Genomic DNA, 18,535 nt, shown 5'->3' with positions numbered 1-18,535 from the left:
AATCAGAGTGTGCAGACATGTTTCTCTGTACTGCTGAAAGACAGAAATAAAGACATGTAGATACATTTCTGTCTGTCTCATTCCCCCCCCTGGAGATGGGAGGGGGAGGAGTGGTGTGTTCTTTTCACGTTTGAAAAGGATCGCCGAAGAGACCTCCTTTGATCTTGCCGGCAGTCGCTGGCAGGGGAGGTCAACAAGGATTCAAGCCGGGCACCTGGAGGGTGGCCAAATTCCTAAGAGCTGGAGGCTCTGCTCGCTTGAATTACGACAGTTTCATCCTGGATTGCTTTATTTGACGTATTAACGTCAACTGCTTTGGGTTTTTCCCCCTTAAAAACATAAAGCGGTCTAGAAATAAAAAGAGGAACACTGAATAAGAACACTCGGCTTTTTCAAGCCTCCTGCATTTTCGTTATTTGCGAATGGTGACATTTTATATTCAATTTGCATCCAAGTTGCTATAGATTGCACTGAACTCTTGAAAAGTAAATGATTTAAAGCGGGTGTCAGGGAACTGCCATCGGAGAAACAGGAGGTGAAAGGGCTCACAGAGGCTGAGAGAGACTTATCAGCTGAGGAGGGAACCAGCAGGGGGAGAGGAGGAGCTCCAAGGGAAAGTGAGTCGGAGGGAGGGCTCAGAGACACTTCCAGCGAAAATAGCGGGGAGGTTTCAGGACCTCCCATAGGGACACCCACTCCTCGCCGGACACTGTCACGCCGAGAGTCCAGAAGACGCGTTTCCGTTAAGGAACTTTTATGCTGGAAGAAGTTCCGTAAACGCCCACTGTCCGATTCTACGAGCGACTGACGGAGCCATGCTTAAGGAGCTCCGTCACAGACAGAGGTTTGTGGACTTAGCCAAACTCTGAGGGACTAAGACTTTATGCACAAGCAGCTCATCATCCCATCACAGCAATCGGACAGTCCCTGAAAGCAGCTTGTGCAGAGAGGCATCATGAGCAACCCAGCCGGAACCGGGGGAGCAGGAGGAGCTGGAGAGGGTCCAAGCCTGGAAGAAAGGTACCGGGTGTTGGAGGTCCAGCTAGCGCTGCAAACGGCGAGGCTAGAGGAAAGGAGGGCGCAGGATGCAGAAAAGGCAAAAGGCGCCCCACTAGCAAGAAAGATGCCAGGATTGGTGCAGAAGTTTGGGGGGGACCCCAGGAACTACCAAGCCTTTAGGACAGAGATGCAGTATGTTCTCAATCTGCAGTTTGACGACTTTCCCGACGAGGAATCGCGAGTGGCGTTTGTGGTTGGCCATCTCGAAGGGGGGGCGAGAGACTGGGTTAGACCCCTGATGGCAGGGAATAGTGAAATGCTGAAGGACACGAGGAAGTCTTTTCGCGCCATGGATTTGATGTTTTCCAGCGAGATTGAGCAGGGAGTGGTGCGCAGACAGTTGATGGCTTGTAAACAGGGGAGCCGATCGGTTCGTGAGTACTGGACTGAGTTTACCATGCTGATACATAAATTGGGGTGGGACCTATCGGCGGAACCCATTCAAATGCTTTTCGAAGAGGGGCTTTCTTCGGCGGTGAAAGACGAACTTTCCCGGGCGCCCAGGGCGGAGTCTATGGACCAGCTGACCAAATCAGCGCTGACTATTGGAGCGCGCCAGGAGGCGAGAGCCTTGGAGAAGCGGGAAGGGAAAGGAGAGCGTTGGAGGGATTTCCGCATTCCAGAGATTCCGGAGCCAAATTTCCCGCCAGGAGAGCTGATGGAAATTGGAACAGCGCGCACACGCGCAGTTTCAAATCCCAGTGAAGGGCGGAAGAAGGAGGGGAAGAGCACCAAGAAATGTTATCTCTGCCAGCAGCCAGGTCACTTTGCCAGAGTCTGCCCGCAAAGAAAGGAATGGCAAGGGATGGCGGGAGCTGTTGGGGGAAAGGAGGAGGGAGTCCAGGTGCCAGTAAAAGCCAACGCCTGGCTGCCACCGTCAGGGCACAGCAGCCAGGCCAAGGAGCAGTAAAAGTGCCCACGCCGGAACCTCCAAGACCAGCCCTAGTGATAGAGGTGTTGCTAGAGCTGGCAAACGGACACCCACTAAAGACAAAGGCGCTATTGGACTCAGGCAGCTCCTGTAATTTTATGAGTAAGGAGTTTGCAGCTGAACACCAGATACAGATACTCCCTTTAAGTAACCCCCTGCAGGTGACCACGATCGATGGGAGGGAGCTGTTGGGAGGAGAAGTTAGCCTACAGACCGTCCCAATGGTTATGAGGGTGGCCAGGCACACCGAAAGGATAGTGTTCAATGTGGCCACCCTGGGAGGGGCTCCCATTATTTTGGGAATGAGCTGGCTAGCGTTGCATGATCCGCTAGTGGGCTGGCATCAGAGAGTGGTCTCCTTTGGGTCAGCACATTGCCTGGAACACTGCAAAGAGGGAAAGGCGCCGGAAGGGGCAAAAGCCTTTCTAGCAGGGACGGAAGTAACGGACAAAGGGAAAGTGCCCAAACAATACGCTGACCTGAGCAAGGTCTTCAGCGAAAGGGAAGCAGATAAACTACCACCGCATAGAGCCTTTGACTGCCAAATCAACCTGGTCCCTGGAGCCCAGCTCCCAGTGGGCAAGCTGTACGCCATGTCAGACAGGGAAATGCAGGAGTTAAGGGAGTTTATTGATAAAAACCTGAAGAGAGGCTTCATCAGAGAGTCCAGAGCGGTGGGGGGCAGCCCAGTGTTTTTTGTGGACAAAAAACACACGGATAAACCCAGACTTGTAGTGGACTTTAGAGCCTTAAATGCAGTGTCAGAACTAGTGGCTTTCCCCATGCGCAGAATTGATGACATTTTGACCAGGGTGAGGAAGGGAAAGATATTCACGAAACTGGACCTGAGAGGGGCATACAACCTGATACGGATAAGGAAAGGGGATGAATGGAAAACCACCATGTTCACCCCTTTGGGGGCTTTTGAATATCTCGTTATGCCCTTCGGATTACAATCAGGCTCAGCATGTTTTCAATCGTTCATGAACCACGTCCTGGGACCTCTGCTCTACAAGAATTGCGTGGCCTTCCTAGATGACGTGTTGATATATTCAGAGAATGAGGAGCAGCATGTAAAGGATGTCAGGGAAGTGCTGAGCCAACTGCAAGCAAACCAGCTGTGGGTGAAATTGGAGAAGTGTCAGTTTCACACCAAGGAGGTGGAATTCCTGGGGTACCGCTTGTCAGACAAGGGATTAGCCATGGATCCAGGCAAGGTCCAGGCGGTGCTGGAATGGAAGACACCGAAAACGAAAAAGGATGTGCAAAGGTTCTTAGGGTTTGGGAACTTTTACCGTAAGTTCATCAAGAACTTTGCCCACTTAACGGCTCCCATCACGGACTGTCTCAGCAGCAAGAAGAAATTTGTTTGGACGGCGGAGGCGGAGCAAGCATTTGAGGAATTGAAAAGGGCATTCGCTTCGGAAGAACAGCTCCTGCATGTCGATTTACAAAAACCAATGAGAGTGGAAACTGATGCATCAGACCGGGCGGTGGGGGCGGTGCTTCTTCAGCCGGGGAAGAATAAGTCGGAGTGGAGACCGTGTGCCTTCTTTTCGCGTAAGCTAAACAAATCCGAGAGGAACTACACCGTATATGACCGAGAACTACTCGCCATTCACGAAGCGTTCCGGAGATGGAGACATTTACTAATTGGTGCCCAGCATAGGGTGCAAGTGTGTACGGACCACAAGAATTTGGAGTATTGGAGAACGGCACGAGTGCTCAACCAACGACAAGTGAGGTGGGCCCAGGAGTTCTCCAAATTCCATTTTGAAATTTGCTATGTGCCAGGTCCAGAAAACGTCAGAGCGGACGCTCTCTCACGCAAACCTGAATATTTGGAGGGGGAGGGAGCACCTGAAGAGAGACATATCATCCCAGAGGACCGCTGGGTGTGTGGGGCAGCCTGAGTGGGGCAAAAGGAACTGGTAGAGGGAACGGTGAATGATGAATACGCCCAGAATAAGCTCAGAGGTTTAAGGAGAGAGGGAGAAGACCCCGGAGGTTTTGAAGAAAGAAACGGGGTATTGTATTACAAAGGGGCACTTTATATACCCGAAGGGGAATTGAGGGGGAGAGTACTCAAACAGCTGCACGACAACCCCACAGCGGGGCATTTTGGGCAACACAAGACCATGTGGTTGGTGACCAGGGAATTTTGGTGGCCCAAGGTGAGGGAGGATGTACGGGAGTATGTAAGAGGGTGTGACCAATGCCAGAGAGCCAAAGGAGAAAGGCGGGCGCCGGCGGGGTTATTAGAACCGTTACCCACACCAGAACGACCGTGGGAGGCGGTATCGATAGATTTTATGACTGATCTGCCGAAATCCCAGGGGAAAACCGCCATACTGGTCGTAGTAGACCTGTTAACTAAGATGGGCCACTTTGTAGCTTGCTCACATGCAGTCACGGCAGAAGAGACAGCGAAATTGTTTGTAGAACATATTTTTAGGCTGCATGGCGCCCCCTTGAGGGTGGTCTCCGACAGAGGGAAACAGTTCACGTCCAGGTTCTGGAGGAAACTTATGAGCTTACTGCACGTAGAGGTCAATTTTTCGACTGCCAGGCACCCTGAGACCAATGGACAGGCGGAGAGAGCAAACGGTATCCTCCAACAATACCTGAGGTGTTATGTCAATGACAGAGAGAACGATTGGGTCGAAAAGTTGGCACTAGCGGAATTTGCCTACAATAATGCGGAGAATGTGTCCACCGGGATGAGCCCCTTTTTGGCTAATTATGGGTGCCACCCCAGGGCGTTTCCAGGGGGAGGAGGGGAGAGATGGAGTGTCCCGGCCGCCGAACATTTTGTAGAAGAAATGGAAGCGATCCATCGTCAACTCCAACTCAACTTAGAAAGGGCCAAAGAAGAATATAAGAGGCAGGCAGACAAGAGCAGAAGGGAAGGTGAAACCATTAGGGTGGGGAGTCAGGTGTGGCTGTCAACCCAAGGGTTGCCGTTCAAGGGGGGTTGCAAGAAATTGAGACCCAAAAGGTTGGGACCATTTGAGGTCATTCAACAGGTCAACCCAGTGGCTTTCAGACTCCGGTTACCGAACCACATGAAACTGCACCCAGTATTCCACAGGTCATTACTGTCACCATATAGGGGGGAAGGTGAAGGGGTCTCCACACGGGGGCCAGTCTTAGAAGAAAGGGAAAGCAGCAACCATGTGGCGGAGATCATCGACTCCAGGTGGAAGGGTAATCAGGTGGAGTATTTGGTCGCGTGGGAAGGGGAACCGGAGTCGGAAAACACCTGGGTGACGGCAGAGGAGGTCAGTGACGAGATCTTGATCGAAACGTTCCACCAAAGGTTCCCCAGGAAACCTCAGCCAGTAGCGAGGTTCCGGAGGGAGTACTTTGGCACCACCGACGAGGAGGAGGAACTGGAAGGATTCAGGGAATCGGAGTTGGAAGAAGGAACAGACTCCGATGAGGAGGAGTACTTAGAAACCGGAAACAGCAACCGGTGGAGGGAAGTGTTCGAAACTTCGGAAGATGAGGGAGGTTCTTTCAGGGGTTTTGCTCCCTCGCCTCCCGCAGAGGAGGGAAGGGGAGGTGGTGAAGGGGGCCCTGGAGGGGAGGTGGATGTCAGGGAACTGCCATCGGAGAAACAGGAGGTGAAAGGGCTCACAGAGGCTGAGAGAGACTTATCAGCTGAGGAGGAAACCAGCAGGGGGAGAGGAGGAGCTCCAAGGGAAAGTGAGTCGGAGGGAGGGCTCAGAGACACTTCCAGCGAAAATAGCGGGGAGGTTTCAGGACCTCCCATAGGGACACCCACTCCTCGCCAGAAACTGTCACGCCGAGAGTCCAGAAGACGCGTTTCCGTTAAGGAACTTCTATGCTGGAAGAAGTTCCGTAAACGCCCACTGTCCGATTCTACAAGCGACTGACGGAGCCATGTTTAAGGAGCTCCGTCACAGACAGAGGTTTGTGGACTTAGCCAAACTCTGAGGGACTAAGACTTTATGCACAAGCAGCTCATCATCCCATCACAGCGGGCATGTCCAACTTCCAAGAGACTGCAATCTATTCCCACTATAAAAAAGCAACAACTGCCCATTGGATTGACCAAAGTTGTGGAGCTTTTTTTAGTCTCATTTTCTCTTTGTATAAGAGCAAGAAGGTTTCCCAGGTCCTTATAATATCAGTGTAAACAGCTGGTCTTGGAGAGTATTAACTGCTTTCCATTTTAACCTGAGATTTGCCATTTGTCCCGTTTTAATTTTAATTTATCTGAATTAATTTTGGGGTGCATTTTAATTGATTGCTTCTTTTTATGTATATTGTATTATTGATATGATTACAGCCGCTCCGAGCCCTGCTCCGGCCGGGGAGGACGGGGGTACAAATAAATTATTATTATTATTATTATTATTAGGGGCCAAAGCTGTTTAGCTTTTTTTAGGGGGCCAAATTTACCAGGACTCTCTCAGAAGGTCCAGCTTTCTTTTTGGAAACAGAGGCTCAGGGCTGTACAAGCCGGATGGGCTGGGTATAAATCATAATAAATTCTTATTTCAATCATTCCTTAATCAATTATCAACATCATCATCATCTCGTTGAATTGCAGGTGGATTCTGCTTCTGGGCAGTCCCAGTCCCGTGGCTCCTCGAAAGTCCCTTCCGTCCAGTACATTTTATCATATGTGGTGGGAATGCAAAAGGGTTAGAAATTATTGGGAAATGATATATAATGAATTGGAAAAAAACCCTGTTTAAAAAGACTTTAGTTAAGAAACCAGAAGCATTCCTCCTAGGAATTTTAGATCAAGATTTAAAAAAAGAAAATTGGAAATGATTTATGCATGCAACAACAGCGGCAAGAATTATATTAGCACAAGCTTGGAAGACAGAAGAAATACCAACGAAAGAACAATGGCAAGGGAAATTTATGGAATATGCAGAACTGGCAAAATTAACAGATAAATTACATGAAAAGGATAACCAAGACTTTAAAAGAGAATGAGAACCATTTACAACATATATGAAGAGACAACATAAAGAATTGGACTCATTGGCAACGTTTGAATAAACCAGGCACCCCCAACCTTTGGCCCTCCAAATGTTTTGGCCTACAACTCCCATGATCCCTAGCTAACAGGACCAGTGGTCAGGGATGATGGGAATTGTAGTCCAAAACATCTAGTGGGCCAAAGGTTGGGGATGCCTGGGATAAACAAACACAATTGTATATAACGAAAAGCAAGACTATATGTACAGTATTGGGAATTTTTTTGGGAAACAACACACAGGGTGAGTAATATGGAAATAAAACAAAATGGGAACATGAGGGAAGTCCAGCGGAGGAGGGGGAGAAATATGGAAAATTGTTAGAGAAATATTGTTAGAGGATGTATACGTGGAAAAACTGATAAAAATATTTTAAAAAGAAAAGAAATTCCCTTCAGTCCCAAAACTCAGCCAGATGGGTGGGGTATAAATTTATTATTATTATTAATTATTATTACTGTTCTCCCAACCCTCTCACCTGAGTCGTCGCCAGCCCGTTGCTGATGTTGAATCCATTGATGGTGATCTGAATCTGCCCGCGATTGATCATGTCAATCACGGCTTCGGCAATGGTGTTCATGGGAATAATGGGCATGCTGAGCCCGGTGGCACCGTCATCCCCGCCGTCAGGACATTTCATCTGGAAGCCAAGATAATAGAATAATAATGATAATTTATCATTGAAACCCCGCCCATTTGGCTGCATGTTAACTGCCTCACTGCCACTCCTGTCCATTAGAAGAATAGCACAGAAAGTGAAAAGGATTTCGCAGACAGCCGCTCAAGTCGGTTACAATCTGGTTTTCTGACGTGGCAACCCCTCTTGTGGCTTTATTTTGTCTGCGTTTCAGGCATTTTACGGGGGGCTATTGTACGCGGTGGGATTGCAAGATGATTTTTAAAAAAGGGAAATGGTATATAATGAACTGGGGAAAAATGTTATTTCCAGTTCATTATATATCATTTCCCAAATTTTTAAAATCATCTTGCAAACTTTTGTGAAAAAAACAGAAGCTTTTTCATTAGGTATTTTAGGACAAGAATTGCCGGAGAAAAATCGGACGTTATTTATGCACCCCACGAAAGCAGCAAGAATCCCAATAGCACAAAACTGGAAGACAGGAGAAAGACCATCGAGTGAACAGTGGCAAGAAAAACTGGTGAATTATGCAGAGCTAAAATAAAACATTTACAACTTCATTTCCAGAGAACAAGAAATACCGTATTTTTCGCTCCATAAGACGCACGGTTTTCCTCATAAAAAGTAAGGGGAAATGTCTGTGCGTCCTATGAAGCGAATGCCGTGGAGGAGGGACGGATGGGAGCCATGGCTCCCCTTCCTTCCCTCCTCCGTGGCTAGCTTTAAAGCAGCAAAGTGGACAGGAGCCAGAAGGAGGGACAGATGGCAGCCCCTTCCGCCCCTCCTCCCAGCTGACACGGCTCCTGTCCCGGCGTCTCCTCCTCCTCTTTTTGCTCCAGTCACCTCAGAGGCAGCTGCCCGCCACAGGCACGCACAAATGTGAGCTCTCCCTCTCTCTTCCTTCCTTCCCTCTTCCAACTTGAATAAAATATTGGGGGGGGGCAGGTAAGCCCCACCTCACATACCGTAATTCAGCCTTTCTCAACCTGTGGGTCCCCAGATGTTGTTGAACTACAACTCCCATCGCCCCTATGTTTATTAAATAGTTTAGTACAACATTTGATTCAGAATATTTTTTTCTTGTTTTCTTCCTCTAAAAACTAGGTGTGTCTTATGGTTGGGTGCATCTTATAGAGCGAAAAATACGGTATAATGGGATAAAAGAACATTATGTATAAACAGCAGAATGTAACATTTGGTGCAGGCATCCCCAACCTGCAGACCTCCTGATGTTTTGTCCTACAACTCCCATGATTCCTAGCTAGGAGGACCAGTGGTCAGGGATGATGGGAATTGTAGTCCAAACACCTGGAGGGCCAAAGGTTGGGGATGCCTGATTTGGTGTAACAAACCAGAAATGGAAGTTGGGGGACGTTGACAGGGAGGAGGGAAATGGGAAAACAAATGCTAAGTGAGGATGCTGAATATTTGTTAGGAGGAAAGAAAATCATCATCAATCTTTATTATAGTCCAGAGACCCAACAAAACATTGCAAATCAATACACAGTTCATACAGCCTACCTCCAGGTTAACCAAGCATTTTGTTTAGAATATAGGGCTCATTTGTTCTTGCAACCACCAATAAAAACTTTGCCACTGCCAACGTTCTAGCTTTTGTCCAGTCTTCCAGTAGGAACCTGACATAGTGAGCCTCTGATTTTCCCGGGAACGGCACCAGCAAGGGTAGTATCAGTTCAGCCCTGGCCTGCTCATACTTCGCACAATGCAACAAAATATGATTTATGGAATCAATGTCTTGAGGACACGGGCAAAGTCTGTCCTGGTAGGGAACTCCTCTCAACCTACCATCCAGCACTGCAGAGGGAAAGACATTTAGTCTGGCTTTGGTGAAAAGCCTTCGATAGTTAGGTACTGTCAGGTTTTTGATGTAAGATGTTAACTCAAAGACATACCCATATTGAACTCCTGCTGCCAGCGGACTACAGACTGCGTGTGATCGAGATCGCAAGTCACTGTGTGCATTGTCCCATAATCTTTGCTTTAAAACCTTTTGGGCGCCTTCATAACCCAGGTAATACAGTTGGGGGGGAGACAGACCAATAGAGGTGGCTTTTTTAGCCATGGTTTTCTGCCATTTGCTGACAAATTCTTCATTGGTCAAATGTTGGTACAGACCCTTCCCTAGATGAAATACTGAAATCCTGAGCCAATGTTTTAGGGCAGCCCGCCACGCTCTAGCTGAAATTGGGCATTCACCAGCTTCCAACAGAAGTACGGAGTTGGGGACGCAGTTAGGTACCTGCAGCAGAGATCGTATAAATTTTGCCTGAAAGCCATCTAGCTTTGGCAGGTCCCCATTATGCCAGACATTTGCTGCATACAGGAGTTGGGAAACGGGCAAGAAAGAAAATCAGTAACAATTATTTTTAAAAAAATAATAATTAAAGGGGGGAAGCAACTGGGTGCTGGCCCATTTGTACCACAGTGGCACCTCGGTTCCCAAACACCTTGGGACTCAAACAACTTGGAAGCCAAGCGCTGCAAACTTGGAAGGAAGTATTGCGGTTTGGAATTTTTTTTCGGAAGCAGAACATGCTCTGATTTGAGCGTGATGCATCCCCAACCTTTGGCCATCCCAATGTTTTGGCCTACAACTCCCATGATCCCTAGCTAACAGGACTAGCGGTCAGGGATGGTGGGAATTGTAGTCGAAAACATCTAGAGGGCCGAAGGTTGGGGATGCCTGATCAACAACATCATTTGGATGTTGCTGGATTGCAACTTGCACACCCTTGACCAAGCATAGGCAAGTGGATCAAAGCCCCCACTCCAAGCAATGACTTTAGCTACGGATGGATGGATGGATGGACTGTGACTGCGGAAATGGATCAAAGCCCCCCTCCAAATAATGACTATCATCAGAGCAGGTCAGAAAACAAATTATTAATTTTTCATCACCTACAATACTGTCTTATTTATTTTAGAGTACAGTACATGGAGTATTGCTTTCATTTTATGAATCAATGGTCTTGTTAGAGAATAATAATAATAATTTATTATTTATACCCCGCCCATCTGGCTGGGTTTCCCCAGCCACTCTGGGTGGCTCCCAATCGAATATTAAAAACACAATACAATAGTAAAATTCATGTTAAATTGCTGTTTTAGGGGTTGCTTTTCAAAGTCTGGAACGGATTAATCCGTTTTGCATGACTTTCCATGGGAAAGCGCGCCTCGGTTGTGGAATGCCTTGGTTTCGGAGCGGACTTCCGGAACAGATTGTTTGAGAACCAAGGGACCACTGTGATTTTAAAAGAAACATCTTGCCACGATTTTAAAAGCCATGGGAAAAAAATAGATTGAAAAAGCTGCTCTTTATTGTATTTTAATCTTTTGCTGGAAGCCATCCAGAGTGGCTGGGGAAACCCAGCCAGATGGGCAGGGTATAAATGATTTTTATTACTACTACTACTACCGTATTTTTCGCTCGATAACACGCACCTGACCATAACACGCACATAGTTTTTAGAGGAGGAAAACAAGAAAAAAAAATTCTGAATGAAACAGTGGATGTATCATTTTTGTGCTTCATGCTGCGGCCACAGACATGTGATTTGACGGTGAGTTTGGGGTAGCCCAATGCAAAGATCCTGAGGATCCATGTGGATCCATGCTTTGTAACCACGTTTTTGTACCATTGCAGCCCCAGGCAACAGTGGGTGCGTGATTTTTTTGGTGCAGGCTGTAGCCATGGACATGCTATGTGATCTGATGGTGAATTTGGGGTGACCCAATGCAAAGATCCTGAGGATCCATGTGGATCCATGCTTTGTAACCACGTTTTTGCACCATTGCAGCCCTGTTTTTGCATCAGATCATTGCTATGTGATCTGATGGTGAATTTGGGGTGACTCAATGCAAAGATCCTGAGGATCCATGTGGATCCGTGATTGGAACCACGTTTTAAGTAGGGAGGGAAGGAAAAACATAGAAAGGATAAGGAGCGCCGAAAGGGGTGTGCAGAGAGGCAGCTGGCTAAGAATGCAGGAGAGGGGTTTTACCGGAGGGAGGAAAGGAAGGCAAAAGTCCCCCCCACACACAAGCCAGCCAGCTCTCTCTCTCTCTCCCCAACCTGCATGTTGCCTGCGAGTCCCAGACGCACGGAGAGGAATTAGAAGGCAGGACGCTCTGCTTTCCACTCTGCTTGCCTGGAGGGGAGGGGTTTTCTCTGCTCTTTGTTCCGTTTGAGCAAACACAGTAAGGAAACAGAAGCAGGTGGGCAGTAAGACCCTGAGGCAGAGCTTCCTCCTTTCAAGGCTTCCCTTCTCCGGACGATTTGATATTTGCCTGATTTTTGCCTTCACTCGCGCTTGTCAGCTCCAGGGACCACACATTCGCTCAATAACACGCACAGACATTTCCCCTTACTTTTTAGGAGAAAAAATCTGCGTGTAATAGAGGGAAAAATACGGTACTACTACTACTACTACTACTACTCATGTGCTGGTCCGATGCCTGTGGGAAAGCTCTTTTCTTGTGGATAATGTGCTTTCTCTTTTTTCTTTAAGTTTTTTCTTTTCAGTTTTTTTTTGTTTTTTTCCATACACTGCAAACATTTTCCATATATACAGTGAGGGGGGAAAGTATTTAATCATCATCAAACCTTTTATTGGCATCACATACAAACATCCAAAACAAATTGTCAGGGAACTGCCATCGGAAGAACAGGAGGTGAAAGGGCTCACAGAGGTTGGGAGAGACTTATCAGCTGAGGAGGGAACCAGCAGGGGGAGAGAAGGAGCTCCAAGGGAAAGTGAGTCGGAGGGATGGCTCAGAGACACTTCCAGCGAAAACAGTGGGGAGGTTTCAGGACCTCCTATAGGGACACCCACTCCTCGCCGGAAACTGTCGCGCCGAGAGTCCAGAAGGCGCGTTTCCGTTAAGGAGCTTTTATGCTGGAAGAAATTCCGTAAACACCCACTGTCGGATTCTACCAGCGACTGACGGAGCCATGCTTAAGGAGCTCCATTACAGACAGAGGTTTGTGGACTTAGCCAAACTCTGAGGGACTTGGAATTTCACGCACAAGCAGCTCATCATCCCATCACACAAATCAATACAGAATTACCACTTCCCCAGTGGCACAAAACATTTGCTAAAAGAAAGGAGGTAGAGCAGTCTATCGTCGCATCTCTAGGTCTCCAGGGAGATGCAGTGTATTTCGACGACAAAAAACCAAACAGAGATATTTAGCCACTAACTTGGTGAGCTCCTAATCATTCACCAGTAATAGAAAATGTATGACCTCCAACTCTGGTTTCCATTTGGGGATACAGAGTTGATCTAGAAATTGCTGATGGAGATCAGCATATAGTTTACAATTAAGAACCATATGTGTAAGGGTTTCCACCAGGTGGGCTTCACATGGGCAAGTTCTTTCTCCTTCCACCCTGCCTGAGAACCTTCTCCAAAGGAGGTTGGATGGATTTGAATTAAACCTGGCCAGTGAAAATGCCCTTCTTTCTTGAGGTAATTAATTCAAGGTAATTATGGTTAATTTCATGTGCCCAAGAAAGTTGAAAATAAAGAGGGGAACACATTTTCTTTGCTGCTACTGTTAGTTCTTGGCATTCAATATCCCACAATCTAGTTTTTATTATAGCCTTGGCAGATGGTAGGGACATCAATCGCAAAAGTTCCACTGACAGCCCAAGTTGCTATACCTTCTTGTTAAACTGTTGTAGCCCTGGGGAAAGAAAGGGGTCTAACAAAACTTTGCTGAGGAGAGGATCTTTATCTGATGTAAGGCAGATGTTTAACCAGCATAGAAGAAATCTCGCCCAGGTGACAGTCTCTACCTTGTGTTGACCTCCCTCTAGACACAGTGGTGCCCCGCAAGAAGAATGCCTCGCAAGACGGAAAACTCGCTAGAAGAAAGGGTTTTCCGTTTTTTGAGCTGCTTTGCAAGACGAATTACCCTATGGGCTTGCTTCGCAAGACGAAAACGTCTTGCAAGTTTGTTTCCTTTTTCTTAACACCGTTAATACAGTTGCGACTTGACTTCGAGGAGCAACTCATAGAACGCAGTGTACATAGTAGCCTTTTTTGAGGTTTTTAAAGACTTTGGTGATTTTTGAAGCTTTTCCAAAACTTCTTTTGCAGCCATTTGGTAAGTTAAGCTTTGGGTTGGGGTGTTTGGAATTCAAGGACTTGGTGTTGGGGAGGGGTCTGCAAGAATCTGGAAGCTCGTGTTTTTTTTCTGCATTTTTATGATTTTTTGTGACCATTGGGGCACTCTGCTGTTTTTTTTAAAAAAAAATCTGGGTTTGAATTTCTGTGTGGTGGGTGGCTGGGGGAACAGTTGGGGAGGGGTTTGCAAGAATCTGGAAGCTTGTGTGTTTTTTCCTGCATTTTTATGATTTTCTGTGACCATTGGGGCACTCTGCTGTTTTTTAAAAAAAAATTCTGGATTTGAATTTCTGTGTGCTGGGTGGCTGGGGGAACAGTTGGGGAGGGGTTTGCAAGAATCTGGAAGCTTGTGTGTTTTTTTCTGCATTTTTATGATTTTCTGTGACCATTGGGGCACTCTGCTGTTTTTTAAAAAAAATTCTGGATTTGACTTTCTGTGTGCTGGGTGACTGGGGGAACAGTTGGGGAGGGGTTTGCAAGAATCTGGAAGCTTGTGTCTTTTTTCTGCATTTTTATGATTTTCTGTGACCATTGGGCCACTCTGCTGTTTTTTTAAAAAAATTCTGGATTTGAATTTCTGTGTGCTGGGTGACTGGGGGAACAGTTGGGGAGGGGTTTGCAACAGTTGGGGAGGGGCTGGGGGAACAGTTGGGGAGGGGTTTGCAACAGTTGGGATGGGGCTGGGGGAGCTTTTCAGGCGATGCTTCGAGGTGACTGATTGCACCACCATCACCCTGCGGGAATTCTGGAAGGACCACTTCGACATCGTCACCTGCTTGAAGATGATCACCAGGGCCTGGGACGGGATCAGCCAGAGAAATTTGAATTGCACTTGGCACAGCCTGTGGCCGGACTGTGTGGCACCAAGTGACTCTGATGCACCAGAGTCAACAGTGGTGCAGGACATTGTTGCCTTGGGGAGGACCATGGGCCTGGAGGTCACAGAGGAGGACATCAGTGAGCTGGTGGAGGAGCACGACCATGAGCTGACCACCCAGGAGCTGGTCGAACTGCAGGCAGAGGCTGCGCAGGAGCAGGCCTCGCTGGAAGAGGAGGAAGCAACTGAGGAACAGCTGTCCTCCAAAGAACTGAGGGACATTTGCCTGAAGTGGAAGGATGTGCAGGCTTTTGCACAGCGGCACCACCCTGACAAGCACGTGGCACATGACCTTGCGAACACTTTTGATACGAGGGTCATGTCGCCTTTCAGGGAGGTGATGAAAAGGCGGATGAAGCAGCAGACCATGGACAGGTTCTTCAGCAAGAAGCAAAGAGTGGAAGAGGAACCTTCTTCGAGTGGTCCCCCAGAGTCTTAGAAAATGTACTGTACACTTTGTTGATTTTTAAATGTTTTTCTGTCATGTTTAGAAACTTAATTTATTGTTCCTTAAATTTTTGAAATGCTCTTTACAGTATGTGTGACTTTAAAGAGCACTTAATAAACTCTTGTTGTACCAAATTTGGCTTTGTTTGGACTTTTTTTGACCATAGGAACGCATTAATTGATTTTCAATGCATTCCTATGGGAAACCATGCTTCGCAAGACAAAAAAATCGCTAGACGAAAAAATTCGCGGAACGAATTAATTTCGTCTTGCGAGGCACCACTGTACAAGGCTGCATAGGGTACACAGCGTGAGACAGTGAAAATCTTGAAGAGAAAAGCTGCCTGTAGTTGTTCAACCAACTGGGTAAACCCTGGCAGCCAGACTGGAATACCATAGAGCAACTGAGCTGTAATTTTGGCGTTGAAGACCTTAAGGGCAGAAGGGATATGCAGTCTATTTTTATTATTATTATTTTGTAAAATAGTGTTTGTTGTATTGAAATACAATACTTTTCTTTATTCTTTGACTGTCTACTTTTCTTTGCATTTTTTCCTTTTTCTCATTTACTTTTTCCTTCTTTCTCTTTTATTGGATATTATTCTTTATGTATGGTTTTGTTTTGATGTATTTACTTCGCAGTAAAAATATAATAATAATTGTTTGAATTTATACTAATGTGATATATTTGTTACTATCTGCCCTGAGCCAGGTTTCGGCCAGGGAGGGCGGGATACAAATAAGTTTATTATTATTATTATTATTATTATTATTATTATTATTATTATTATTAGGAGCTAGACTCCAAAACCACCTACACACACCCAAATTTTCCTGACCTTCACTATTTTCACATCAGGCAGGCTGTCGAGGAATGCTTTCAGGTCGATGCCGTTCAAAACAATTCGGTTGTCATAGATATGCCCATTCGATTTGAAGTCGATGACGGCCTTTTTCTGAAAGAAATATGTACAACGTGTGAAAAAACGTGACAATTTGGATTTGGGCCTTTTTCCAAGAAAAAAGACGGCAGTAAAAAGCAGACTGTTCCCGCTTGCCCTCTTCTCAGATACCTTCAGGTGTGGGAACATATTCGCGTGATCGCCAATGAAGAAGGTATTGGGCATGTAAGCCAGTTTTTCGGAATACTGCTCCGCCACTTCCACCGGGGACGTTTCTTGGTCGGTGATAATATAATCCATGAATAAAGCCCCGCTGGTTCCCGGGTAGCCCAGCCACATCGCCTGGAAGGCAAACAAATGAGGGTTAATAATAATAATAATAATAATAATAATAATAATAATAATAATTTATTTATACCCCGCCCATCGGGCTGGGTTTCCCCAGCCACTCTGGGCGGCTCCCAACAAAATATTAAAATACAGTAAGGCAGTGAAACAAGATATCCAAAGCTTTTTATTTTTTAACTTTATTGAAATTCATGAATGAACACAAACACACACACACACACACACACACACACATATATATGGTCCAGTAGCACCTTAGAGACCAACTCAGTTTGTTCTCGGTACAAGCTTTCGTTTGCATGCACACTTTTTCGGATACACTGAATAATAATAATTTTTCGCCCTATAGGACGCACCTTTTCCCCTCCAAAAATGAAGGGGAAATGTGTGTGCGTCCTATGGGGCGAATGCAGGCTTTCACTGAAGTCAGGAGAGCGAGAGGGGTCGGTGCGCACCGACCCCTCTCGCTCTCCAGGCTTCAGGAGAGCCCCAGCGCCAGCCCCACAAGGTCAGGGGACAGAGGGAGGCGGAACGCCGCCATCCCACTGTCTCCCGAAGTGGTTTGGAGGCTGACGGCGGGGAGACCCCGCCGCGAGCCCCGCAAGCTCCGGGGACAGCTGGGAGACGCAACACGTCTTCCTGCTGTCCCCAGACCTGATCTGAAGGCGGGCGGCGGGGAGAAGAGCGCTTCTCCCCGCTGCCTGCCCCGCAAGCTCCGGGGACAGCTGGGAGACGCAGCACGTCTTCCTGCTGTCCCCAGACCTGATCTGAAGGCGGGCGGCGGGGAGAAGAGCGCTTCTCCCCGCCGCCTGCCCCGCAAGCTCCGAGGACAGCTGGGAGACGCAGCGCATCTTCCCACTGTCCCCGGACCTGATCTCAAGGCGGGCGGCGGGGAGAAGAGTGCTTCTCCCCGCTGCCTGCCCCGCAAGCTCCGGGGACAGCTGGGAGACGCAGCGCATCTTCCCACTGTCCCCGGACCTGATCTCAAGGCGGGCGGCGGGGAGAAGAGTGCTTCTCCCCGCTGCCTGCCCCGCAAGCTCCGGGGACAGCTGGGAGGCGCAGCATGTCTCCCCACTGTCCCCGGACCTGATCTCAAGGTGGGTGGCAGGGAGAAGAGCGCTTCTCCCCGCTCCCTGCCCTGCAAGCTCCGGGGACAGCTGGGAGACGCAGCGCATCTTCCCGCTGTCCCCGGACCTGGTCTGAAGGCGGACTGCGGGGAGAAGAGCGCTTCTCCCCGCTGCCGGCCCCACAAGCGCCTGTGGGGGAAATAAATTTTTTTTCTTTATTTCCCCCCCAAAAAACCTGATGCGTCCTATGGGCCGGTGCGTCCTATGGGGTGAAAAATACGGTAAATATAATATAATATAAATATTAATATAATAATGTAAATAATATAAAGAAGAAACTTAGTTGGTCTCTAAGGTGCTACTGGACATTTAAAAAAAAATTATGTATTTCGACTGCATCAGACCAACACGGCTACCTACCTGAATAAATAATACACACACTCCTAATTCAACAAAAAAAGTAAGTATCCATGTACAAATCTTCCTTCTATGAATTGGCAAAAATTAAGCTTGGGTTAAATTTGTGCAGTCTCCTTTTTCCGATCCTTTTCCTAATGTTAAGCAGACTTCCTATCATTACCCGATGCAAAGTTCCTTTCTAGTGTTGAAACCCAGCCAGATGGGTGGGATATGTATATAATTATTATTATTAATGTACTTCATTGTTACCTTATTCTTTCTGTATTTTCCAATACGTTCTTACAACAGTTTGTACCCTTTACCTTATTTCTCCGCTATACCTTTAAACAAGGGTCATCTGCCATCGATATTATACCACTATTATATTTCTATAAGTAAATCTTACACATTTCCCATTTTTGACTAAATTATTGTTTTACATTGCCTCTCAATCTCTTGGTTATTTGCGCCATTTCCATGTATTCCTGTAATTTGAATTTCCAATCTGATAGCGTCGGGACTGGTTCCCCTTTCCAATTCATTGCTACCAATGTACTGGCCGCAGCAGTGGCATATAGAAAAATTTCACTCAATTTTTTTGAAATATCCTTACCTAAAATACCTCTGGCAAGATATCCAGAGTTTGCAAAAAACACACAAAAACCTAAGAGCTTCTTAAAGAGGACCGTGTCTTCCG

General features: G+C 47.0%; 1 protein-coding gene across 3 annotated transcripts in view; it reads right to left on the bottom strand.

Annotated features, from left to right (window-relative positions):
* Positions 1 to 18,535, bottom strand: part of LOC128405947 (UDP-N-acetylglucosamine--peptide N-acetylglucosaminyltransferase 110 kDa subunit-like) — a 121,306-nt gene that overhangs the window by 20,283 nt on the left and 82,488 nt on the right. For all 3 annotated transcript variants that reach the window (XM_053372998.1, XM_053372997.1, XM_053372999.1), the window contains 3 exons: positions 16,196 to 16,366; positions 15,962 to 16,078; positions 7,487 to 7,648 (listed from right to left, as the gene is read on the bottom strand). In XM_053372998.1, coding sequence (XP_053228973.1) covers positions 7,487 to 7,648; positions 15,962 to 16,078; positions 16,196 to 16,366 — 450 coding nt within the window. The remainder of the gene's footprint in view (positions 1 to 7,486; positions 7,649 to 15,961; positions 16,079 to 16,195; positions 16,367 to 18,535) is intronic.

This window comes from Podarcis raffonei, chromosome W (assembly GCF_027172205.1).
Source record: "Podarcis raffonei isolate rPodRaf1 chromosome W, rPodRaf1.pri, whole genome shotgun sequence".
Classification (NCBI taxonomy): Eukaryota; Metazoa; Chordata; class Lepidosauria; order Squamata; family Lacertidae; genus Podarcis; species Podarcis raffonei.
The sequence above is the reverse complement of the archived record's forward strand: the minus strand, read 5'-3'. Positions and strand labels throughout refer to the sequence as shown.